At 31.3% G+C, this 26,279-nt stretch overlaps 1 protein-coding gene across 2 annotated transcripts in view; it reads left to right on the top strand.

The window, feature by feature from the left end:
- SLIT2 (slit guidance ligand 2) overlaps positions 1 to 26,279 on the top strand; it is a 388,308-nt gene that overhangs the window by 7,051 nt on the left and 354,978 nt on the right. For both annotated transcript variants that reach the window (XM_074229717.1, XM_074229716.1), the window contains exon 4: positions 13,173 to 13,244. In XM_074229717.1, coding sequence (XP_074085818.1) covers positions 13,173 to 13,244 — 72 coding nt within the window. The remainder of the gene's footprint in view (positions 1 to 13,172; positions 13,245 to 26,279) is intronic.

Here is a 26,279-nt window from a genome sequence, read left to right as displayed (position 1 = left end):
AAGTACTTTCAATTTTACATTAATTACAACATAACTTGGTATTTTTTCTTCTTTACTTAATTTGGACCCCAAGCATTGAATCTGATTCCTAGACTGTTTATTCTATAGGGAGAAGAATATACTCTTTTTAAAGATAACTAAATAATAGGTAGAGATTTTGAATAAGTATTACTAAATAAAAGGAAATATTGAAAATATAGATTAATTTTCTTAAGAAGGATATTGACTTAAAAGTCATTGGTCCTATTTTGAATATTCAGATGTATTTATATCTTCCTCTCCTTGTCCACAATTTTTTTTATTTACTTATCCTAGGTTTCAAGATTAAATGTTTCATTTAGTGAATTACAGGTTTTAAATTCCTACTTCTTTTAAAGTTTTTTTTTAATGAAAATTAGCACTTTAATAAAATATCATAGTCAATGTTCACAATATTATTGCACTCTTATTACTGATATTCTTAGTTGGTAGAAAAGACAAAAAGTGAATTAATGAGTAGAAATGTAAATGAAGTCTTTTTTGTACTTGTGTACTAAATTTTAGGTAATTTTAATAGTAGACTAAAAACAGAGTTCACACTTTGATATGACAATTTTCCTCCTAGTGCTCATATAATAATAGTATTTAGGTAAATATACAATTTTTAGAGCATATCTGGATAATTATGGATACTTATATACCTACCTGACTTCTTTAGCTTTAGTATTCTATACATTACTTTTATAGGATGAAAGGATGTATTTATTCTTTTTTTCATTTTGAAATGATGTCATCATTTCCCAAAATGGGAACTTGAACTTCAAAATTTTAAAAATTTCAATACATCCATTATAATAAGGAAGTAATTTCATATAGTTGGAAACATGATCAGAGACTTCTTACTGAATCAAAATGAATGACTTCATGTAAGATCAGAATTGGTTGGGGTGGGAGGAGTGAGGCATATTATTTACATAAGATAGTAGTTACACATTCAAGTTCACTGTGGACCCATGGGTAAAAGTTATGTTGTTATCATTATCCAAAAGTGAAGAAGGAGAATTTGATCATTTAAAAAGTGTTGGTTAACTTATAGAACATATTTATTTCCCTATTAAACTTAGTAAAACCGAAAAAATACCTCTTTTAGTACATTATACATTTTTTGTGTGTGAAATTTTATATTATTTCTATTCTGTATATTTGTACAATTTGAAACTAATTTAATTAGAAAAAATCCGTTATTTTATTTCACAATAAACTCTGGTAACTGACTAGTTATAAGGCTTCACAATGTTCCTGTGCCCCTGATTGAATATGTTGTTCTAGATCAATCATCACTAGTCACCCAAAGTCATTTTTTTCCCTTTTCAAGTAAATTTTTTTTTCTTTTAAAATATTTCATATAGGGATTTAACTTTAGGAAATTCACTAAAAATGAGTAATTCTCTTCCTTTGCAATGGGTAGTATTTTGGACTCAATCATTTTAAGTTGTCTCTTATGACATTGAATTAATTTAAATTAAGACTCCAGATTATGAATGATTTAAAAATGCTGGTAAAACCTTCCTGATTTAAAATGATACACCTTAGTTTTATTATTTTGTATTTTAAAATAAAAACAAATTAATACAATAGCATGAGTAAATTGAATCCTTTTCTAGTTCTTTTATAAGGTGAAGTTGCATGCTTTGAATGATTTTTTTTACTCTATTAAAAAAAATAATTAGTTGCTTTGCTTATGACCTGAAATTTGATTAGGGTTATAAGTAGGACCTATTTTTTTAAACTTTTTTCCCCTCTTGGGAATTTCACCTCATCCTGGAACAATTTTCCATTATACTAAGACTCAGTCAGATGTTTCAGGGTGGGAGGAGGATTTGTAATTTTGAATGAAAACTAATATATATGCAGGACCTCTTTAAATCACCCCAGCTGTTGGCTAAGAGCAAATATTTCATATTTGTGAGGAAAAGCTGAGAAAATTCCTTTTGTTTACAACTGCCAAGTCCATCTGATGGAGGCACATTGTTATCTGACAGCCAATTCATCTCCTTGGGACTCTGGAATTCAAAACCATTTCTTAGGAAACTTGTGGATACACTTTTCAAATATTTCTCTTTTGAATGCGAAATAGTTAGGAGTTGTGTGAATGCACACATTTCTCCAATCTATGTAAGCTCCTTTAAAATCAACCATTTTTGGTGTAATGCAGGAATTTTCTATGCATGATAAAGAGTCCACTAACCCTGTGAGCATGATCTTTCTTCTTTGATTTAATGTTTAATTTGGAACCAGGAGCTTTTAAAAATTGTTTTTTTCAGAGAATGTTTGAAAGATTCAAAATGAAGTATTGAAAAGTAGTACATGAGTTTACTACCACCATTACATGATCTTGTATCTTTCCTAAAAATCTTAAGGTGAATTTTCTAATTTGTAACATTGATTTTCAACAGATTAAACCTTGGTTACTATAATCATGACCAATTTTACATTGTAATTATCCTTCATATGTTTAAATAGTGCAGTGACTTGTTTGATTGTCAATGTTTGAAGAGCAGATTTGAATAAAAACAGTAAAGGTGTTTGTATCAAGTATTCATTCTCAAATTGTCTTCATTTTAACAAATAGATGGGAAACAAAAATAATTACAAATGTATTCTTCTTAAATATATTCTAAGGGTTTGGGGGGGTCTTTATTCATATTTCTTGGTTGCTTTAATTATGAACTATATCCAGGGAGAAAAAATAGAAAAAAATAACAGAAGAGAAGCTGCTCATATTTTAAACTTTTGGTTTTGCTTTTCTTTTTTCGGGGGGTGGGGTGGGGTGGGCAGAGCTGTCTAGTCTTTGTGCATTTCCCATTGTTTATGAAAGAGACAATATCTGCAACCAAAATAATCTATTAATGTAAATCTCTAGTGTGTTTTCTCATTGAGAAGACAGAACACAAACTGAAGAATTTCATTAAGATTTTGGGTGAATAGGTTTAATTTCAGTGTCTAATAAAATGAAGAATCTAGAATCAGGTGGCACAGGTTCATTATTGATATAGATGGTTATGAAAAAAGAATAATCCTGGTGCACAACATATCCACATCACTGAGTGTTTTAATAATCTAAAATATTAACAACAGAAAATAGTACTTATATAGTGCATTAAGGTTTATAAAGAGTTTTACTGATGTTATCTCTTTTTATCCTTAAAACATACCTGAGAAGTAGGTGTTATAATAATCTCTATTTTATAGATGAAGAAATTGAGGCAGACAATTTCATTAACTTGCCCAGGGTCACATAGATAGCTGTCCAAAACTGTATTTGAATTCAGAAGACTCCAGGTACAACATTCTATACTTACAGGTCTATTAAAATAACAAAATTTTCAGGAGATGGTATGTAACCAATAAATATAATAACTTGATATTTGACCTTAGAATGAAGTGTTAAGGATACAGCACATGTGGATTATTTTAATAGATCTCATGTTGTTTGGATAAAATATTTAAAAACAATCAAATACATGTAAGTGATTGGGTGAAAACTCACACTGTTAATTACTAAGAATAAATTAGGAAAAAATATTGCCCAAAACATTAAGCAAGGACATGCTTTTTATTGAGTATTTCTGAATATGTTAAAACATATAAGAATTGAAAATGACTTTTTTATCTGAATTCATTTTCAATAAAAAATATACATCAAAGAGATTTTTATTTAGAAGCTTATATTCTGTATTGATCAAAAATATTCTCAGGGGGCGGCTAGGTGGTGCAGTAGATAGAGCACTACCTTGGAGTCTGAGTTCAAATCTGGGCTCAGACATTTAATAATTACCTAGCCGTGTGGCCTTGGGAAAGTTTTGCCTTGCAAAAACTAAAACAAAATCTAAAACAACAAAAAAATATTCTCACCAGTCACACTGTTTCACTGAAGTAGTAAATGCAGTGTTCTTCATTTACAGGTTAATGGGTTAGAACTCCATGTAAGGAGATCCTAACCCCCTGAGATTACATAGTAATGAAAATTAGAATTTCCTTTTTCCATTAAGTAGAACTGAAAATGCTCCAATTATAATAAAGAGGATGGGAAAGTTTTGAGATTTTTCAGGATTGTCATTTCTTTTGATATTATGATTTTTTTCATTCATTTGTGTGACAAATATGAAATGTATATTACTGGGTCAATGAAAACTGACACCACACTAGAAAAAATTATTAACATTAAACTTTGATGAACTTATATTTCTAAGTCTATACTCTTTAACCGTGTGCAGCAATGAGGACAAAAACTTGATGTGTGTACTTGTATATTGTAATAGATAATTTATTAAATTTCAATACAAATATACCTACCAAAAAGTCTCCAGATTTTTAAACTTTGTTCTTGCTATTTAAAAGTTTTTAAAAACTAGATTTTTTTTTCTTTTAAATGCTTATTTTTTTCCTTAGAAATAAAATTCTGACAATTTTTACAATAATCTACTAAAAATAATTGCATTACCTAAGAAACTGGTGATGCATTTTAAAATATTTCTTAAGATGACATATATACTCACTGTTAAGTTAAAAATCTAAATAAAAATATACAGCATATTGAATCTGAATTTTAGTAGACATGATAACCAGAATAGGTACTGAAAAGTTCCAGTTTTAAGGAAAATAGCATTTTAAAAAAGTCTAAATATATGCACACCCCCATGCCTGATGGCTCAAAGTACAGAACACGAATAACTACTTTCCTGAATATTTGTTGTAGGTAGCTCATAGTGAACTCAGGGGAAGAGTATGTTGTGGAACAGGTCCGAAGGAAAACACCAGTTATTCCTTGTTCACCAAGGATACAGAGAATCCCTCTTCTCATAGTTAATCTTATATCACTTCACAGAACACATTCATTTTCTTGGAGCAAGGACAAGTTCAAAGTACTAATCTCCTTGCAAACAAAATAAAAATACTTCTGTCTAAAAAGAATGGTACTTGGACACCTGTACACCTGGGTTTTTAAATGATTAGTCAATTTTTTTTTAAAAAGGGGACTTCTTTAACAAATCAATTAGCTCCTAAAGAGTGATATGAGTGTTGAAGATATGAGGCAAAAGTACTCTAAATCATCAACTATGTATCATCACCTTGACATTTATGAAATATGGGAATAATTTTCACTGTAGAAGTATGAACAATATTGCAGTAGCCTAAAAAAACTTCCATTCCTCTGGATGACTTGTGAACTTCCAAAGCTTATACATGCTCCATGTTACTTTAAGTAGTATATTTTATTCAACACGTGAGTTTCTCATGGGACCCTTTTTATAGGCCTAGAAGTTAAATTGTGGTGAGAAGTCCTGTTTGCTTTTTGCAGACCTTTTTATAAATTCTAAAGCAGCAAGGCTGTTTATTTTTCCCACATCTGTTTTGTGCTCATCCTTTGTGAGGATCCAGTGTTTGCTGGATGCTCTCTTTTATACTTTGAAACGAGTAGTTTAGTTTGCACTGTTACAATATATGTGTAAAGGCAGAGATTGTTTAATGTTGTAGGTTTAATTGTATTCTTTGCTAATTTGGAGTATTCTTTAGATTAAAAATGCTGTTGTGGTAATTCTAATTTCTTGATTTCATTTCTCAACTTTAAAAAACTGTCGGGGAACTTTTCTAACCTACTTTTATTTTTAGTATACATATATATATATATATATATATATATATATATATATATATATGTACACACACATATTATTTCTTTTTTTAATCCCTGAACAACTTTATCTGCCAATATTGCTAGACTAAACTGAAAGAGCTAGAGTCATTGTTGAATAAAAAGATATGTACACAAAACAATCTATGAATAAAATTCACACACACACACATAATTGATGATGTGATGATGATTGTAGGTAGGCAGAGTTTTCAAACTTTACCCCCAAAAGAGTTCATAGAGGAAATTTGGTATAGGATGTCATTGGGTCAATGAGATTACCTTCCAGGTCTTGGAAAAATTAATTCTTTGTTATATGAAATATGATCTAAAATTTCATACACTTCACCATGTATCTCCTCATATTGTTTCATAAGAGATGTAGCTCTAGAAAGTTATTCAGAATTTTCTGTTGAGTAACTGAAAAAAAGATTTTCATTTTTTTATTTTGCAGTTATGTATGATAATTAGAAAATGAAAATAATTTAGAAAAATGGAATTTTTGTCATTTATTTGACTAAAAATAACAAAGGAAGAAGACAGAACAAAAAATAAAATATACAGAGAAATGTCTTGTCCATGATAGAGATTGAAAGAAAACAAGTTGGAGTCAGAAAGAATTGGGTTCAAATCCTATCAGAGACATGCTGACTATGAACAGATGATTTAACCTTTTAGTATCTGAAGCAGCTCCCTAGGACTCAACTACCCACTTAATCTTATAATTGGCAGTTACTGTTCTATATAAATGGAAGTAATTTCTTGATCAGCATTTCCCCACCCTAGTGAAGTCATAGGCTTGGACCAAGAAAGAAAATAAATAAAAACAAAACTCTTTTTTAAAGCTTCTCCATGCTGTTTCTTCTTCTCTTGGTGAAAAGTAAACTTTCTTCAAGTCTGACTTGCTAAGAAATTCTCCTAGATATTTCTTAAATATTGTTAGAATTAAAAGCAAGTAAGCAATATTAATTAAGCAATAACTGAAACTGCAAGGAAAAAGAAAACAGGTGGAAACTTGAAGCTTTCTTTTCATATTAATTAATCATACGGTGCAAATAAGAAATATGAATTGTTGGATGTAGTAGTTATTTTAATTTTATTAATTTATTATTTAATTTTATTTAACAAGGCTAAGATCAGAAAGGAAATGTGTATTGGAAGTCATTTGAATATGTATTCTAGGTCCCAGGAGTAGTTGGCAAGGAATAGATAAAAGACAGTTAGACAGCATCTCAGAGACTGGCCAGTAAGATCTCTTACAGTGAGTAACATAACTCAAAGATGGCACAGTGAAGATCAAGACATTAGTGGAGTGCTTTCTAATTTCTCCTATTGGACTACGGCAAAACATTTCTCTCTTGCATTCACATGGGAGAAGGATCTGGAAAATGAACATTGCATATACTTGCAGATACCATGAATAGCCATGACAAGAGCTTTGAATCAGTTCTATTGTGTATATGATATTGGCAGTAGAGTGTTTAGGAGACAGAAGGGAAATGCATCAGTGCTATGCATGAGGACCTATTTCCCTGCTATTTCCCAAAGAGGGGTGTCAGGATGAAAGTCTCCATCTTTGTACATCTTGTTTATGTAAAATTGGGTGTGAGTGTGCTGAACAATGGATAATTGCCCCACCTGGTTTGATTGAATGAAAGGCCTGTAGGTTTCTATTTGTTAGCATACATTCCCTTTGCTGATGCCCTTTGCTCATTCAATGCTTTTTCATTGTTTTGTGGGAGTCAGTTCAATTTTAAACTACATTAATTCATTTAAAATAGAGAGATTCTTTTGATAGTCATGCCTAGGTTTTAGCAGAGGTGTATTTACTATTATAGATAATGTAGTCTTTTTTGTCATCCTATAAATTGGCTACTAAGATATTCTCTATCTTGAAAGCATTGAGAATATTTTGCAAACATCAGGGAACAGAAAATACCAAAAGGATGGGGAAAAATTGCAGACAGTTGTTATGCAAAAAAGGTAATTAGGAGATCCCTTAAGAGCATGTCTTGCACACAAATTTAAATTATACTTAATGAATATAGGCTTTCACAAAGGATTCTCTACTGATGTCCATACACACACACACACACACACACACACACACACACACACACAAACACACACACACACACACACATATATATATATATATATATATATATATATATATATATATAATTTATTTATTTATAGTTTTTTTAGGTTTTTGCTAGACAATGGGGTTAAGTGACTTGCCCAAGGCCACACAGTTAGGTAATTATTGTCTGAGGTTGGATTTGAACTCAGGTACTCCTGACTCTAGCACAAGTGCTCTATCCACTGTACCACGTAACCACCCCTGACGTCCATATATTTAAACATGATTGACTAAAAATTGCCAAAAATACATGACCCTATTATACTTTAGCTTTTATTGATCATATTAAAGTATTCATTTTTTATATATAGTTAACAATGTATATTTCCAGATATGTGATAGTATAAGACTTCATAGGTAAAACCAGAGAGATGATTATGCCTAATTATCAATTATTATCAAATGAAGATTAAAATAGGAAGTTTGCCACTTCCCTAAAGGATGCCCTCCCCAACACCCAAAAGGCAAAGAGATTACAAAATGGACAAGGAGGTCCATTTGATGCTTTTTTTCATGAATGATATTGTACTGATTGCTTCAAACTCCAGAACATTTTAGGGCCTCCTCAGTGAAATACATAATTACTCAAAAGAGATTGAATTTACAGGTATGAGAGAAAGTGATAAAATATGTCTTGTGCCAACTTTGACAGGATTTTTCCATCTAAATTGGTATACTCAGTATGGAATATATCCGTATTAATAAAGAACAGTTGTGCCTAGAATCGAAAAACAGCAACAAACTGGATTGGATTACATTTGGGAAATTGCACGATGTTTTCAATAATCTCAAACTGTTTCCCAACAAAACAAAGGAACAAACAAAAATATATTTGAGAATCATGAAATTCCATGGTGACTGAATAGCAATAATTGTTAACATTTATATAATTCTTAGAGTTTTACAAAGTGTTTTAAAAATATGACTTCATCTTAATTCTTACAGCAATCCTGGGAGGTAGGTACTATTATCATTATTCCCATTTTACAAATGAGGAAAACGTGAGATGAGACTGACTGGGATCGCATACCTAGTGACTGTCTGGGGTCAAATTTGCAGTCAAGTCTTCCTGATTCTAGGTCCATTGCCTTCCAGATGACTCTGAAGAATCTTTAAATTCCAAGACAATGGACAGAAATATGGCAGCCACAAATATGCAATGGCATTTTTCTATTGTTTTCAAGAAATGATGTAAGGGAAATATTCTTTGAGAAAATTGGAGAGCTGGCTATGTGACAGTAAAAAAAAGAGATGGTAGGGGTGACTAAGTGGCACAGTAGATAGAGCACTGGCCCTGGAGTCAGGAGTACCTCAGTTCAAATTTGGCCTCAGACAATTAATAATCACGTAGCTGTGTGGCCTTGGGCAAGCCACTTAACCCCATTGCCTTGAAAAAACATTTTTTAAAAAAAGAGAGATGGTAGATTGATAAACTAGGGGCGCATTTTGGTACCTATAATTTTTTTTTTTTAATGGAGGAAGGTCTAACATTTCTTGGAAAATTCTTTATGGGTGATTTGTAGGAGAGTGTGGCCCAGATTGTAATCTGCATTAATGACTGAAATAAATTGATGAAATCACAGAACAATTAAAATATACCAAAATAAGATCATCAGAATCTTTTTCCAATACAGAATCTATACTTTTTACACATATTTTATTCCTTATGATGTTTTCTTCACTTTTTAGTTCTCCCTTGCTTTAAGACTATGTATCTCAATAACCTTATACTGCATATTACTAAATATTTAGTAACAAATTCTTCAATTTTATCTTTAATATTATGTGCTTATATCTATAAACATATTAAAGTTAATGGGGAGAGTCAAGAGAAGGGAGCCAAAAAAATAGGGTGGTTGAAAAAAAAAGGACAATGTTTGTCATTGAATTTAATGAAAATATATCCTCCATGGCTCCCATGGTCTCACATCAGTTCTGAGTTTTATTTTTCTTTCTAATGAATCTTAATGCAGAATATAATGCTTGACTTGAGGCAAGACATGAAATATTTTTATTTTAATCAAAACTTCAAAAAGTATAATGCAATTATAATTTTATCCTGTTTGAGTTGTACGGGAACATGTTTTAATGTAAACATTTTACATTTCCTTTCATTTTGGAATTGATTCTAATTCTGTCTCAGATATTTATTAGTTGGTGATGCAGGGCTAGCACTTAAACTGTTTCAGATTCAGTTTCCTCATCTGTAGAAAGACTTGATTATCTCTGAAATCTATTCTACCTTTGTTATTTAATGGGATTTCATTTTAGGCAATTGAAATGTGACTTGAAGATGGAAAACTTACGTACAAAGGCACTATGAAGATTCCCCCTTTTACATACTATATTAATGCTTACAACTATATTCATTATATATATATATGTATATATATATGTGTATATATATATACATATATATATATGTTACCTGATATTTCTCACTGAGTCACTCTAAACACTGAAATTTTACATTAGAGAAGAATCCAGGCTAAAAAAAAAGGTCTCTCTATAAGAAGCAAATACTCCTGAAAAGCTTAAAGGGTGCCTATTAGTTATGCCTCAGTAAATTATATTTGTCAGATTGATTGCATCCTAGTGACAAGTTGAGATAATATTGGAATATCATGATCTTCAAGTAAGAACAGGTTTAGAAGAGTTAGCAAAATGTAGAGCTATGGCCTTTTGGATGAAAACAGAAGGAAAGGAGCACATGGGATAGTGTGGACTTCAGGTGGAGAAGAGAAACTGCTGGATAATGAAAGAGGGACAAATAAGAAGAGAGAGAATAATGAAGAAAATCTTTGAAACAGGAATATCTTTCTATGAATTATAATCTCCAGAAGACAAAATTTTGCTAAATAACAAAGAAACCCAAAAAACTCCTAGTGAATTCCCTTAAAAGTGCCTTCCTAATAATTGTGTTGATTTGCATACTTTGAGAGCAATTGTGAATATATCTAATACTTCATTTGAGAGAAATTTTGCTATCTTTCTTCAGTGCCTTGGTGTAATGTAGAAATAGCCTTGGATTCTTAAAGACTAGATATGTAGAGGGGAAGACCCTACAAGAAATCTGTCCTTCCTGTGACACTAGGAATGTTTCTAGTATGGATCATCTTTATCTTCAAAATTTTCAGTTGCTTACAAGTCCTCAACATAATGTGTGCAAATGAGAGAAGGGTCCAGAATTAGCAATTTTTCTATGATTTCTATTAGTTGTAGGATAACTTTAGATCTGGAAAGGACCTCAGAGACTACAAAGTCTAAATTATCTGATGAGGAAATTGAGGGATTAAAACTCAAATTCTCTTCACTGGAATACAACACTTACATTGTAATTTATTTTATACTTTTCAATCATCAATAAACACTTTTAAAAATGTATTGAGCTTCCTTCCTATGTACAAACCTATTTTATAATTTTTTGATTGACTTTAAACAGAATGAAAATCATACCTATTTTCTATTTCTTTATAGAATTTAAAAGTTGGAAGGACCCTCCTAACTCCTACCTTATACTATAACCTTATAATATTGTGGTTAAATGATCATCTAGCTTTTTTTCTTGAATATATCCAGTGATGAATATATCTTTGTCTTCTGAGGTTATTTTTAGGTTTCTTTCTTTTTTCTTTCTATTAGGTCTATTACTGTAATCTGGAACTATTCAGGGCATGTCTAGTACTTTTTAGATGGCAAATTTCCAAGTAATTGAAGACCATGATCATACTCTACCAAGTCTTCTTTTGCTTAAGATGAACATCTTCAGTTCCTTCACATGATGATTTGTAGATACTTCAGCATCCTAATCATTTTCCTCTTCATTTTATTTTTTAAAAAAATTATTTATCTTTGTCTAAGAAAGCATATGCATGGCAATGAAGTTAGTGATCTTAATGAAATTTATATCGCAGACTTTGAAGTTCACTAAATTGGAAAATGACTAAATTTTGGTCAAGGTTTGTCTATTATTTTGAAAATATGTGTGGATAAACTGTGGACAAACAAAGCATTAAGGCTTAAGTGGCACTGAATTTAAATGTATTTGAGATCAAATCCTTTTGATATTTTGAACTTTCATTATATTATTCAATTGGTAGTAAAATCTACTAAGGATCAAAATCAGAAATCAAACTTCATTTATATTACTTAAGAGAATGGCCCTTAAAAAGTGTACCATAAAATTTAAAAGACATTTCTAAAGAATAATTAATATAAATTTACTTTCCCAGCATGTGGAGTATGATAAATATAATATTCACAAAATAAAACAAAATCATATATTATACATAACGTACTAACCTCAAAACACGTCAGACCTTAAACTTGCCAAGAACTCTACAAAACCAGCTGCTCATTTGAAGAGAAACTTCCCAGGCTCACTTCTTCCAACTCTCCCTTAGGGTACCAACTTAATTGTATAGTGTGCCAGGATTCCACATGGAAAAAGTATACTGTGATATGAAGCCTCTCTCCTACTCTCCTCATCCAAAATTTGAGAATTGTTCATTTAGAAATTGGTCCATTTAGAATTATTTTAGGACCTGAATGATCATGATATTACTATGCTGTAGTTGATGGACTTCAATACTGTTGTCCCCTCATTTATTTGTTTTTGAATTTTTTTCCATATGAATATGAATGGAAGAACAGTGATCATAGACAATGTTCTTATCATCTCTGCACTCCCTAATTGAAAGATAGGCACTTTGGGTGAGAGGTGAACTTTTTTTTTTAATTTATTTCATTTATGGCTACAGCAGTAAATAGAATGTGGTTAATAAGTGGTGTGCTGGAAGATTGTTAAGTTTTCAATGTGAATGAACATTTATACATTGAAAATTGACAAATGCTACAAATAAGAACTTTTGAATTCCTGTCTTGTTAATTGTCTAGACTTAAGAAAGAAAGTGATGGAGGAAATGTCAGTAGAGCAGATTAAACTTAAAATTGTGTCAGGCTTACATTTCTTTTGTTAGAGAGCCAGCTGTTAAATATTTCTCAGCATACTCTTACATTAAGAGGATCTTGACTGGAATCTGATTTATAGTAGACTTTGTTTCTCTGTTTATTTCCACAGAAAGATATTATAAGATTTAAAAATTAATTCTCACTAATAGTTGCCTCATATAAATTGAGTGTAGTTTTTCATAATGGAAACATATTTTTAAAAGTCACACAAGAAAAGGTGCATCAGACTTTTAATTTGTAATATTTGAATACTCCTGAATGTCATTCACATCTTTCTTAAAATACAGTATGAGCTATGATAATACAAAGCCACTATTTCTTTGTTAAATTTTATTTATAATATAAGCTTTAATTTTATTTTTGTTTTTTTGTTTTTCTCAAAAGGCGTTTAAACAAAAATAACCTTCAGCTGTTTCCTGAGTTGCTGTTTCTTGGGACTTCGAAGTTATACAGGCTGTAAGTACACAAAGTTAGTTATTGTTGCTTTGGGTAGTATCTTGCATTTTTATTAAATGTACTTTGAGGTCGTTAACTTTGTTTTCTTGGAATCTGTCCATTGTTCATTTTCTGCATTTTAAGTTTTGCTTTTTTTTTCTTTCTTTGGGAGTTATATGAATCTTTGTTGTTTTCATTTTTTAAAAAATTTGCCTACATTGATTTATTCGTATATCACTTATAATACCATTAAAAATATAGTCATGTGTCTACAGTAGAAGTTTCCTTGACAACCCTGTCTATTGAAGGCTTTTAGTTGAGCTCTGATTGAAAGGATAGTTGTTTTAGTCTCATGTATTTTATTTTTGTAGGAGCATAGTAGCTTAAAAGGAAGTTAGTGAAATTATTTTTTCATAGTTGGGGTCTATAACCTAATTTTGTGATATTATTTTGTGCCAAATAGTGATCCTTGTTGGCATGAAATATTAATATAGCATATGTGAAAATGGCTCTTAATCGAAATTTTTGTTAAGCTAAACTGTGTTAATAAACCAAACTGTGTGAATGACTGGAAAGTAAAATTTGAATTCTTACAGTATTTAAAAAATTGTCAGTAGTACAAACTTCAAAGAAAGGGTTTATTTGGGAATAACCATAACTTGAACAACAATATTTTTAGCTCTCCCTAGGCAACTCATTTATTTTATCAAATAATTATCTCAGCTATTAGTGGATTTGCTGTCTTTTTCAGAGTGGGCTTTCTCTATGCCAACCAACTTTGTACTTTTCCATGAGTTACTAGGGAGTCACTGAAAGTTCTTGTGGCTAAAAAAATACCCTCCAATTAATTTGGTGGTGAGTTCCTCCATGTTCATCTAGAATGGTCCTCAGACAACAGTCAGAGTTTCTTTCAGTTCTATGGTAAATGCCTTTGTAGCTTAGCAAACTTGACAAACCATTCATTCTACTGAATGAAATTTTGGTTCCATAGAATTATCTCTATGACATAATGAAATATGGGAGGACCTTTGAAGAGGATGAAATAATAGTAATCAAATAAAAAGAAAATATCTTGAAATTTTAAACATGAGATTTTCTGTTCATATAAGTACAGTAAAAGAACATTCAAGGCATTAGGATTAAGAATAATGAAATATTATGCTTTCCAAATGTGAAAATACCTTTTTGGAATGCATGGGATGTTTGAATATTTGGGATGATCTCAAGGGAACATTTGAATAAATAGCAATCAGGCAAACATACAATTGTTTTGTGGATATGCAGAGGGGTTACTTCAACAATCCCAGAAGTAGAAGGGCTGAATCATTTATTTCCTCAGCCAATCTTACTTCCTTACTATGTTCGGTATATGCCTTAATTCATTGTGCTCCTATAATTTGGGAAGAAGTCAACTGGGATGCTTTGTCTTCATTTCACATTTTAACTGTTTTTGCCACTGTTCAGGCAAAATGGTGAAACAAGTTTATTTAAAAGTTCTGGCCTTTTTTGGACTCTAAAGGTTTAAATGTTTCTATGGGCTAATTTGACTCATTTATTTAATGAAACTGACTTATTTTCAACAAATAAAAGAAAACAAAAAGTTGAGAATCAGTTTTTATTTGTGCTTGGTCTTTTCCTTGGGACCATTGTGAAAAAGGATAGAGATCAGGAAGATGTATTTTGTTATGACTATATTTCTTTTATACCCAACTATATTTATAAAATTTATGGAAGAAGAGAGAGGCAAAAGTGACTTTGATCAAAGTGTACTGATTGCTGAGAATTTTAGAGACTTTAGAGATTTTGGAAATATATCTTAAAACAGTTCATTTGCACTTGGTTTCAATGTTAGCACATTGTCTCAAATATTCTATGGCTTTGATCTAAAAACTGGTATTGATATCTGTGTGAGACAGGAAAGGGAAAGGTTGAAGTCTCCAGGAGTTCTTTTCTGAGAAGGTAGGACTTGAGTTGGACCAAAAAAGAAGTTTAGAATTAAGATGATCAAGAGGAGGGAATAGATGAGGATTTCCAGATAGAGGAAAAAACAATGAAGCAGGTATATTTTTGGGTGGCATCTGTAAGAGATAGCTCTTATTGACCCATTTAGCCCTTCATTCATTTGGCAACTACATGAATAGTTCATATTATATTCATATAATTGCATTAAATATTGGAGAAATCAAAGTTTGTGAAGTAAGTGATAAGATAGTGCCTATAAAGTCTTTTGTAAAACTTAAAATGCCAAATAAAGTCAGTTGTTTTTATTATTACTATTAAATTAAAATTGATGGAAAGTTTTGATTACTGCTATTTTATGAAATTATTTCATTAAACATTATTTTAGATATTTTTTCCCATTTTTGCCTTGGAATTTATATCTGTCTGAAAGATCTAAATTGAATTGTTAGTAGTACAATACATTAAAAGAGAGAAAAGTGGAAACTTCTCTTTTCTATATGGTAAAAAGAAAATTGATGTCTTAAGCTTAGTATCTTCTGGGTAATGAACATTAAGAATTTTAGCATTGTTAGCAAGAATTTATCACATGGGTTTCCTTCTTGGTATAATCATTTGAAGTTGAGAAAGTAAAAACAGCAGTAACAATTCATATTTTACATTATTTTAGGACTGAGTAAGTCTCAGTAATACCTGTGTAAAGAAGATGGTAGGTAAAGATTCTTCTCTGGAAATTCAAATTTAAATCTATGAAATAAGTCCCCTGGAATCTTATGAATATGTTCTTGATATATTTTATTTTTAAAATGAACATTTATTCAGTGTAGTGGAAAACGATAGTAAATATTAAAGAGGCTCTGATAAAGTGCTATTTCTATGGTATTAATTTATTCTGACCAAGGATAATTGTTGATCTGTGAAATTATCTCTGGTTTTTATAGATGAATATATAAAAAAACAGAATTGTACTTGAAATCTCTAGGCTTGTAATCTCACCTATTTTAAAAAAATGTTTCCAATTCAAAAATTCCAAATAATCTTTTTTGTACAGGGTTTTATACCATCATTTGGTACAGGGCTTTAATTACTTTAGTGTTTGTACTTTTCCAATTTAGTAATATTTCTTCTTTAATTAAAATTTCATGTTTTTAGAGACTAAGTCTACACTTCTATTGTAATTTAGCTAGTTTTTTAAAAAAGCTAATTGGATGGAGCACACATTTTGTAAACTTTCTTTTAGCTTCTGTGAAGAATGATCACCATTTGACTGACTCCCGACTGTAAATGAGATGCCAGGTGAAGAAGCCCATATGCTCATTGCATAGCCTAAATGCAATATAAAAGAAAAAGAGGGTACACTGTATATGAATTATGATTAGACATGGTTGGATGCCGCCAGCGGCCAACTATGCTTTCCCTTTGCTGTCTGCTCCAATTTCTCTTTGGACGGGTTGAGAGAGCACTACATGTTCAGGTCAAGATGTTTGCTCAGAAATAGTAGTACAGTTGCAGCTGTGTTTGTTGGAGCAGGAGACTAGTTTAAATAGCATTACCATTTATCCAGTCCATTAACAGAACTCTGTAAAATAATACCAACTCTGCATAAACTACAGGACAGTGTAATAAAATTACAAGCACTTGTTGACAGATGGGAAGTGTAAGTAAAGGAAAGTGATAGGTTGAGGAGTTTAAAAGAGACAGTACATAATTTTCTCAGTTCAACTAGATACTCCTCAGTCTCCCCTACCTTCCTCTCCAAGGTCTTGAAAGCACCCATACTTGTTTCTATTGTATTCTGAGTAAAGAAAATCATTTTCAAAATAACCTGAAGATCTTTGTAACTAAGAATACATTTACATCATGTAACACCTTAACAGAGTTGGATGTGCCTTTTTTCTTCTTGGTTACTGATTGTTAGATATGACTAGTATCTGTGAGTTCATACATTTGGTAGATTCTTATTAAGCACCGATCATGTGCAAGTTACATAGTTAACTTAAGGAATGGACACAGGTGCTCATCCACATAATTAGTTTACTTGAAATTTGATTTACTCACAAGCAATTCACACTTTTAAGTTGTTTTCAACTACAAACCCTGGCTTGTTAGAGAGGAATTTCATTTGGTGGTGTTGTGGTTAGCCTTTTGGGTTACACATATTTGTTTTGCGGTTTTTAGTTTATTTTTTGAGCATTATTATATTTACCCAGTCTTCCTTCTGACATAAAACTTAAATATTTCAAAGCACTTCTTTGTAAATCTTTTTTTTTCTTTATACCACTACAAAAAGGACATAGGTGCCACATATATCCAAGTGACTCGCTATTTAGCTTTCTTCAAATTGTTTTGTGAATGCCTTTTTCTTTTCCTGTTTGCAAGTGGAATTCATAGTTTTCAGGTACATAGACATTCACTACTTGCAATTTGTATATCATTATCAATAGTAGCTATCATAAAAATGCCTAGTGACTTCTTAACTGAAACAAATATTTCAACCCATAATTTTTCTCTTAAGATCATAATTTCTTCGTGTCTATTTCCTGCAGGATTAAGACCAGTCTAAGAACTCATGCTTTTTAATCTTTCTCAATAAGATTTTTTTGATACTTCTATGATATACTTATATGATGTGAAAAGCCATATGATTTTTTCCATGAGAAACTTTTAAAAATAACTTGATAGGAAAAGAAACTCTAGTAAGGAAGGTTTTATTTATTAAATCACTGTCACTTTCAGTTGATTAAGCTAACAATAGACTCCAGATATCATTCTTGATAGTCAAAAACTAAATTAAATGGTTAAGAGAAAGAAAAAAACCAAAACAGATTAATTACCTGTTTCACCCCCTTAGGGTTTTTTAAATGCTGATTTGTTTTTAGAGATACAACAGGGTTCAAAAGACCACAGTGTTTTTTTCCCTACTTAAAAATATGCTTTTATTTAATCTAATTATATATTTTTTAAAAAAACCTCTAACTCCCCAAACAGTTCCCTCATGTCAATTTAGTTACTTAAAATCCTTGTAGTATGGAATAAAAGCAGAACACTGCATGGGGAGCCCTTGCAAAAATTCCTCTTGAATTAATTTCTGCCAGCTATGATTAAAGTGTGTGGTACTAGATGTGTCAGATACCATAGTTCCCTGCTTCATTTTACTCTTGGCCTGTTTGGCCCCTGCCACAATAAATCCAACAACGGTTACGCAGGAATTGCAGGTTACAGTTGCTACGGTTACCGTTGTCCGGCCAGATCGGCATCATTACTCATCTAGTGAGCTACCATGATAGCTACCGCTGATTTCCAATCCTGGGAATACTGAAGATCTTTCATGCACAAGGATGAAAGTTCTTCAGAGGCTGTCATATCTGTTTTATAATTGTTAGAAAGAGAACATATGATTTACACTGTTAGCACTGGTATTTTGTTAGCTGACTCAAGGTAGCTTTTGTTGATGTCTGAAAACAAAGAACCAGAGGGGTGAGGCTGAGAAAGGTGTGCAACATGTAAGTGATTGGAAACACCAACTTTTTTCTTTTCATGTTTATTAATGCAGAATTTGGGGTTTGTTTTCCATTTTTGTCTTCATTATTCTGTGCTGTCAGGAGGGAGAATAATAAAATAGACATTTAACAGTACCCATCCTGCCCTGAATGTTTCCTTAAATGTTAATACCCTACAAACTAGTGTTTATTTTTAAGCAGTCAGATAAAAGATTTGATACATTCTTATCTGACCACCTACTTCCCTCTAAAGCTATCAGGAACCTCTTTGCCATGAAAAGTGAGACTATATTGAATCAGCTCAAGCTTTAAATGTTATTCAAATCAGAGTTCAAACTCCTGGTTTAGAGGTTAGAAATCCAATAAAGAATGAGATTGTATTCCAGATTGTGCTAGGCTTGGCTGCTGAATGTTTTTTTTTTTTCTTCCAATAGATGGTTAGGACGTGACTTGTTGCCTGGGTGCTGTTAGGGACTGGGCAGTAATTGGCAGGTTTCTACTATTAGAAATGCTACAGTCAGTCTATGACTTGATCTCTGAGCAGCAGTCTAAGGGAAAGTGAATTCCAATAAGAAAAGCATGTGTATTAATGTCTTTCCATTTAAACACTTTCAACACTGGTTCTTGAATTGTAAATAGTTGTATGTGCTATGAAAAAACAAACATTTATTGAATTCCTTCTATGTGCAGAGCATTCTAAGAATTGTAACTAAAAAGAATAATAAAATATGGTCTCTATTCTTGAAGACCTTATCTATTATTTATTACCCACTACTCAATCAAATCTTAGAAACATTGTACTTATTCAAAACTCATAATTTAGAGAACATTTGATATTTTGATGGTATCTTTTGCAGAGATGTGGAGAGAGAGAGAGAGAGAGAGAGAGAATGAAATTTTTTGAAGACATGTTGAAAGGAGGTTATAAATACCAAAATTACTAATGTCAAATCACTGTTTCAAAATTTTAAAAGATTATTTAAAAGTTAAATAGTAATGAAATTGTATTCAAATAAATAGTATTTTTGAATTATGTGTAGAGAGAGTGTGATGTGTGTAAAGAGATGATCTTAGGGACAGGAAGACCAGGGTTCATATCCATCTCTGACAGATAAAGCAATGTAACCCCTAGGTACACAATTGCTCAAAAGAAAATTTTTCTAAGTTGTGGGAAAAAGTGCTGACACTGAAAAACATTGGTAGACAGTTCTCTAGAACAGATGCAGTTCCATTCCTCATTCTTTTGGGTTATATTAAACACCTGGGAAAATAAAGTGAATTTATCCTGTAAGAGAGATAATATCCTATAGAGAAAATAATATTAGATTTGGAGTTAGTTAGAAGCTTCAGTTCTAATCCAGGCTTTGTAACTAATTAGCTGGCTTTGTTACTTTGGTTGTAATCTTAATTCCTTATTTACTTATTAAAAAATTAGGGGTTTGTAGGAGTTGATTTTTAAGGTCACTTTCTCTTTAAAATCATTTTCCAATTCAACCAATAACATAAATATCCTTTGACAAATGAATATAAATGCCTTTGGATCAATTATAAATTTTAGATATGTATTCTTCTATAATAACAATTTTTTAAATCCCTTTCCTCATAAAGTGCATAGTTTATGACTTCCCCCCTCTCACATGTGCATTAAGATGCCTCTCCCTCCTTCATTTCCCTTTATTAGAAAAGGGTAAAAATAAGTGAGGTATGGTCTGTATGCTAGCCAAATTCTATTATTTTAAAAATTCTGGCACAAAATGAATTGAGATGGGAGCAAACAATAACTTAAGATTTATTTAAGTTAACAAACATTTTCACAATGTCAATATGCAAATTTGTCTTTATATTAAATATAAAGTTTCAGGCACATGACAGTCTGAAATAAACCTAGTATCTTAAAGGTAAAAGGTATCATGCAACTTTTATTAGTAAAATTTTAGGTAATTTTTAATGAAAACTCAAATTATAATTATTTTTAAATCATGAAACATCTTTGAAGGGGCATCACTATTAAAAGGACAAAGAATTAGAGTGCTAAGCAACCTGATTTTTGTGGGTTTTTTAAAATCTCTTGTTCAAAATAAAAAAGTTGGGATGAAACTGGAACTCCAAACAATGAATCTCAGTTAACTTCTTTTTAATACTCTTTCCTTGTCATCTGCCTCACTGATCTTCTTGTGTCCTTTTGTTAATTCTGTCAGATTTTAAACTTCTACCATCATGCAATTTTGTCTGCCCAGTAATCATCAACAAATAATAGTGAACATAGGTGTAGGCTGATGGGGTGTGACAGAGTTTAGTAGCTTTGTATAGTTAGATGTCTTAATTCATTTTAGAGCTCTTCATTTTAATTTGCTAATACCAAATTTATCATTAACTAATGCTTGGAAACTAACCCACCTTATTTTCCTCATTCTTTCTTCTCTGTATATTGTAAAATATTTTTCTACACATAGGAATTTAAAGGGGGAAAAGAAAAGTAACTTCTCATGTTTAAGTTGCAAACTGATCGAGATTATGAAGATTAGAAGAACAGTAGTACACTTTAAAAAATTGTTTAAGTATCTACTGATGCGTGTGTGGAGTAAAGAACATATTCTGAGATTTTTTTCCCTAAAAGGTACTTTAGAAGCACCAATGTGGCATATTAAAGTATGAGCATTAAAATGTTTGGGTGCTTACTGTCTAGGATGAATTTCTCAGGAAATCTGTTTCTTTATCTCTCTCTTGAAATTGTTAATGCTGTGAAATGCATTAAACTATTTCTAAATTGCTAATTTTATTTAGTTATTTTGCAAATTCTTTTTGTGTAGTAAGTACCATTTTGCCTCTTTTATTGGTGCTGTCTGAAAATAGGATAAATTCATTTAATCCATCTGGAGGAATTAACATAAATAGGTTACCATGCTTGAATATGCAGATTATTTACAAACTCTTGTGTGTATTGTGTTCTGAGTGCTTGCTGAGATAGGCAAATTTAGGTAAATTATTTTTTAATTTCTGGAGCTTATTAAAAAGAGGTGTATTTGAGAGGTTCAGCTACTACAAAACAGACTAAAACCTGGAAAGCACATAGGAAATAAGTAGATAAAGTGTTGTATGAGGTCATTCATTACCTGCTTAAGAGGAGTCCAGGAAGAACTTCCTGGAGGAGGTAGTTATTTGAGTTGTCCTTTAGAAAACGGCTAGATGTTCAGCAGGGGAAGAAACATTCTAGCTCAAGTATGTTCCTGAGCAAAAATAGATGAAAACAAGTAGCATCATTCCAGGAAAGGGCAAATTGGAAAATCTGATTGTAAATTAAAACATGTAGTTTGATATACACCTTTAAATACGGCAATGAGTGAACAGGATTATTCTTTCAAACTATCCAGTATCACCTATTGGTACTTTTAAAGGCTTTATGACATTTTCTTTTTAGTCAATTAATTTTGTAGAGAAATTAGACTGAGGGAAAATTACTTTTAGCACACGTGATAGGTTCCCAATATAAATACCAATTGTTCTTGTTTTAACTCTGCTGGAGTAAACAGTATGAGAGTTCTGCTTAATTCCTTTTTGTTCACTATTTATACCCAAGTTAATTGTCAAGGTGGTTCCTTCACTTGGAGGAGTTAACCTTGAAAGCTTGGGTAAATTGTGATGTGAGAAACCTTTTGGGCAGGAGTTTAAAAGGAAACAATGCTAGAAAAGGAAGTAATGAAAAGTAAAAAGGCATTTCAGAGTTTATGTCACTGGGCTGTGGTGTAAAAACATGGGGTGCTGGGTTATTAAGAGAACATCTGTGGCTCTTGAATCTTCCCCCAAGTGAATGTGTAAGCCTAAGTATGGCATCTTGATTTAAGTGTTTAAAAAAAACTGAAAGAAAAGAGAAATAAATAAGTCTGGAAAAAGAATGGGGAGAGATAGCTTTGCCCTATCAAGATAGGTTTCTTCCACTAGTGAAAGATTAAAGCCTGAAGTAACTGAATAGCTGAGAAAAGCCCAGAGGAAGGTTGATTGCTTCCCCTCCAACAGTTCCAATTGATTGAAAAAAGACTAATTTAAAGTTCTGTTTGTTCTACGTCTTAAACCATCAGAATTCTCTTTTGGAACTGAAGGAATGCTCTGGAGGAAAAAGAATCCAAGGATAAAAAGTCATTGCAGGCCAACAATTGTTCCTAATCCTCACAAAATGCTGGAGAAATTAAATTTATTCTTTATTGCTCCAAGTGTTACCTAGGTCACTGGGCGATGGGAAAATTGAACTGGAAGTCGAGCAGGCGCAATCTTTGTTTTGTGTCTAGATGCTTAACCTTAGACACGACAAGGCATCTTAGAGTGTTGTGGGAACTTGGTTCAGAGTATTAACACCAAGACTTTTATTGCCCTGGATTTATAATAGGCTATGCTGTCAGTAGATGAAAATGCAGTGTTTACATTGCAGTGTTAAATGATCATTTAATTAACACCTAAGGAAAAAAAAAACTTGTGAAATTCTTAGTGGCTTTTATTGTTGGTTTCCTGGGAGGTTTTAATATTCAAGTTTCATTGCAATTTCTTTTTAAAAGTATAACTACAAAAGGCATTTATAAACTTTTTTTAGGAAGACAAACAGTTTAACCCTGTTGACCTTTTACCTAAATTGTTAATTTATATTACATTTTAGATTAGACTGAGACAGATTTCTTAATTGGAGACCTCACTTCTGTGTAGAGGGGATTGTTAATAAGTAGTTTAATTACTATATTAGGAAATGATATTTATGTAGAAGATATGTGTTACATCTGTAATTAGTTGATTATCTTATGAAACTTTTGCAGCAAAGTACTAATTGTATAATTTTTAGAAATAAAATATTGCATCTTTTAAAAACATCTGTTTTTAAGGATGTAATCACTTGCAGAGAATGTTCTGAGGAACATTCATTTTACTTGATGGAGAATCACATATATTAACTTCATAAACTCCATCAATACTAAGAAGAAAGTAATGAAATTATTATAAAAATAAAAATTAGGAGGAAGCCAATAGCCATTTTGTTTGTTGCAGAGACTGGTTCACTAAATTTCTTCACCTGCTCTTGCTCTTTTATGAAGCAATTCATTAAAAAAATATAAGTAAGCGTATTCTTGTGACAAAGGACTAACATTATACAGTATGCAACCAAGAAAAACAGCTGCTCTGTTCTTTACGTACTTTATTAAAAGATAAATTAGAATTAGAAGGAAGGATCCATTTAATCCACATTTTATCTGCATGCCATTTCCTTTTTTAATATGGTAGAAAAAATGAAAAATAAAATCCTAAAACATTTACAAACGCACCTGTTGGATGAAAATCTCTGTGCATTTTCCCAGAGCTGAATAAGTCACTCTGTTGTGACTTTCTTAAATTCTTAGACTTACTTTTGCTTACCTTAACAAAATCTTGTTCCATTTTATATTTGTAGATTTAAATCCATATGAATGATAGCCAGCTTTTTTATTAGTCACTGTAAAAGTAAATAGGAATGTAAAATATAATCATAATTTATAGAAAAAGTAAAGTCTTCATTTTAACTCATAATTATAGCACTTTCCCACCAGATCTTTAAAAAAAAAGAGAGATTGGTGAGTAGAAATTTTCATTTCATTTTATCTCTTTTCTTTCTCCATTTATTCATCTGGTAGTAATTGGGAAAGATAATGTTATCTAATATCAACAAATATTACACAGTTGTATCACAAAGGATAATTTAGTTCATACAGTGATTATCAATATTAGCTTAAATATGCAAAAGGAAGTGTTTAGCATTTATTTTGAATTAACTCACTGAAGAAGTCTCAGAAGTATTAAACTATTCAGAAATAAAAAGTCTATGTTATAAACATTTTGCCTTATAGTTACTAGAGTGATTGTTTGCCATCTGGTTTAAATGCAAATTTTAATTCATAAAGTCCTCAGCATTAAAAGGCAGGATTTCTATTGGCTTCCCAGTTGCTTCCCACTTGTCTTCTGGCTCAAACTCCTTTTTTCTAACTTTCTGGGACTTATTTTACCTTTATTATACTACTCTCCAATCCACATAATTTCCAATCCACCATACATGATCTGTTATTTTTACACATTTTTGGATGTGAATTTGTTTTGATTGTACATGCTTGTTTGACAGGGATTTTGTTTTCTTTTTTATTGGGAGGCGGTAGGATGAAGAAAGAATAAATGAATGATATTATAACAATTAATTTAAATAAGAAACTATAAACTGATGTATGCAATTGTTTTCAATTGCGTTTTCAACTAAACTATAAATTCACCAGGAATAGAGACCATATAATCTTTTTATTTTTTTAAACTTTTAAGTTTCTAAAATAAGTGCTGGTATATAACAGACTTTCATGAAATACTATTTAGATAATTAAAATTAAATTGAGAACATGAAAATGAAAATTCAGAATGCATTTGAAACGGATGTAACTGGATTTGATTGTAAAAGCACTGACCCAAGGATTAAAAAGAAAGGAATTCTAAGACAACCTTTGTAATTGATAGTTTGTGTGACAGTGAATGCACATCATTACCTCTATTCATCTCACTTCCTTCTCCTGACATACAAGGAAGTTCAACTAGATTATTTCTATTTTTTTTTAATTTTGATTTTGAAGGGGGTCAAGACATGATTTTTCTGGTATAAGGACCACTTGTTGTGTGGAGACTCCCTCCACTGGAATATATTGGAATTCATCTCTAAATTATACTCAGATATTTCCTTGGGTACTGAGAAAATGTTTTTGTTTTTGTTTTTTTCTCATGGTTGCATATTATTCAAGGATAGTACTTAAAGGCAGCACTTGTAGTACTTTGGAGTAAGACCTTGGTTCAAATGCTGTCCCTAAAATGTGCTAGCTATGTGAATGTGAGCTAGTCACTGATCTTTCCTGATCCTCTTCCTTCACCTGTAATTAGGGTTAATTGGAATTCCTACCTTGTAGGGTTATTACATAAGATCCAATATGGTAATTTTTGGAAAATATTTTGCCATCCTTTAAGATATAATTTGTTTTATTTACTGTCCTCACTTCATCCCTTTCAAATCTTGTATACTATTGAGTTTGGACAGAAACATTTTTGAGACAAGTGAATGTTCAACAAATGATTTTATAAGTGGATAAAGTTACTATTTTTTTCTGATTGGATAAAAAGGTTGAACTACCTCTGTAGTTTTCTGTTAAAAGCATTCTGTTAAAAACTCCAGTAGTACATGGGTGATGATGAGCAATGATTCTTTTCTGCCACTCTCCATCACTAATATTAAATTTGAAATTCCTCAACATAGAATTTTGGTGATGACTATGAGTTTTGTTTTGCTTTTTTTGTTCTGTTCTGTCATGGAATGGAGGTTTATGTCATAAGGTACAATCAGCCAATTTACTACTTTTAAAAATATAATCAATGAGTTCCTTGTTCGATGTTTTGCTTCTTGTTATATCTTGATGTAAGGAGAAACTTGTACCTCTATTCAGGGTTCAGATAGAGAGAAAGCACTTTAAATTTCCTTTTGTGCTTGAGTAATATGACTTATTATTTGATAAATTACTTTCTTCCTTGAAATAATTCATCTTTTTCTGTGACGAATATT

This window comes from Macrotis lagotis, chromosome 3 (assembly GCF_037893015.1).
Source record: "Macrotis lagotis isolate mMagLag1 chromosome 3, bilby.v1.9.chrom.fasta, whole genome shotgun sequence".
Lineage (NCBI taxonomy): Eukaryota > Metazoa > Chordata > Mammalia > Peramelemorphia > Peramelidae > Macrotis > Macrotis lagotis.
Note: the sequence above shows the minus strand (reverse complement) of the source record. Positions and strands in the feature narration are given on the sequence as shown.